The 1,483-nt window shown below is 37.2% G+C and overlaps 1 protein-coding gene across 1 annotated transcript in view; it reads left to right on the plus strand.

The window, feature by feature from the left end:
- Positions 1 to 1,483, plus strand: part of LOC119585789 (calmodulin-binding transcription activator 1-like) — a gene marked incomplete at its 5' end in the record, with an annotated part of 96,684 nt that overhangs the window by 76,178 nt on the left and 19,023 nt on the right. The window contains 1 exon segment of the mRNA XM_037934507.1: positions 1,376 to 1,483. Within this exon segment, the coding sequence (XP_037790435.1) occupies positions 1,376 to 1,483 (108 nt within the window).

Genomic DNA, 1,483 nt, shown 5'->3' on the forward strand with positions numbered 1-1,483 from the left:
ATGATTCCTCTATACATTGTGCATGCCAATATATATTAATCTTAAGTGATTATTCAAATGAAAGCGATCATAGAAATTATTTATCATATGAATATTATTGTTGCATTTGATGATATCAGTCCTCTTTAGACCTATTTCAGTGCATTAGATACAGCAGAATACTGGTTTAGTAAAGCCATTCTTTATTCAGTATTCTTTATTTTGTTTTAGTTCTTTGTAAGGACTAAATTGAATTGATTTACTTAAGTATTTTGATAACATTAATGGATTTCATCATGTGTGTTAAATTTGCAAAATAAGAATATTTTTTTGGTGTGGATATTCTTTGGTTATTATGAATATATATATGACATCATCAATGCTGGTACAACAAACTATTTGGTCATAGTATAAATTTTAGGCTAGTATTTTAAAAGCCATGGCTGGGTGACACCATAGGCAGATCAGTCATTCTGCACCCTCAGACAGCTTGCACCTTAACATTGTGATTATGAGTAGCGTGTAAATTTTTCTTATCATACCCAATAACTGCATGGCAAGTAGACCACATCACAAGTTCATGTCATCTCTTAAAAGCAGGTCCGTTTTAAGATACCTTTCGTATTGTAATTTCTTGTAAAATTATGCTCCCTTAAAGTATTTATTAAGATATGAACCATCTTCCAGTGGTAAAATAATTGATGTAAATAGTCCTATTCATAGTGATGAATGAAGCAAAAAATGAGAACATGTGACTGCTAAAACATATTTTAAGAATAATAGAGTTCAGGGTAAATATATGCTACAAATTCAGAAACTACATTACTCCACCAAAAATTCCTCATATAACAGGACCTTAGTCACTGGTTATACCTTTGACCATCAGAGCAAGATGCTAGTTTATATCCTCTTGATAAGACAAAATATTTGCATACAAATATATTGTAGAGTTGTGTTCTATATACATTAAAGTTTAGAAGTCCTCCATCAATGACTGGAGTGAGCACTACTGTCTTCTTAGCCAAAAGCTAGCTACACTGACCCATCATCAGCAAGGTTGTGGGACTTTCCTTGATTTTCCTCAGTTCAGTGAATTGAAGGAAAGATAAGCAAATATTTCACTTCAGAGAGTTAGAAAGCTTTATGAGGAATTCTTTCAGTCTTTTAAAAGGTTTTCATAATCTTTAAAACAATGAGAGATTAATATGACAAGAATTCGTAGTGCCTCCATACCATGTGTGACTGAGGGTGTGGAGTTAAAGATAGCATGTTTATCCACGCCTGTCCCCGCCTGCCATGAGTCTTCCCGGCCTGCCCAACCTGCTGTGATTACCACAGTGAGGTTGGGTCATACCCCGTGCGTGCATGTGATGGCTGCATGCTGCTGCTCCCACAGGTATCGTCAACGAGTGGGCCAGGTGGGTGCGTCACCCCCCAGTACCAGGGCGTAACTCAGGAGGGGGCCCGCCCACCAGAGCCCCCACCCTCCACCAGCAACACCACT

The sequence above is a fragment of the Penaeus monodon genome, chromosome 20 (genome assembly GCF_015228065.2).
Source record: "Penaeus monodon isolate SGIC_2016 chromosome 20, NSTDA_Pmon_1, whole genome shotgun sequence".
NCBI lineage: Eukaryota > Metazoa > Arthropoda > Malacostraca > Decapoda > Penaeidae > Penaeus > Penaeus monodon.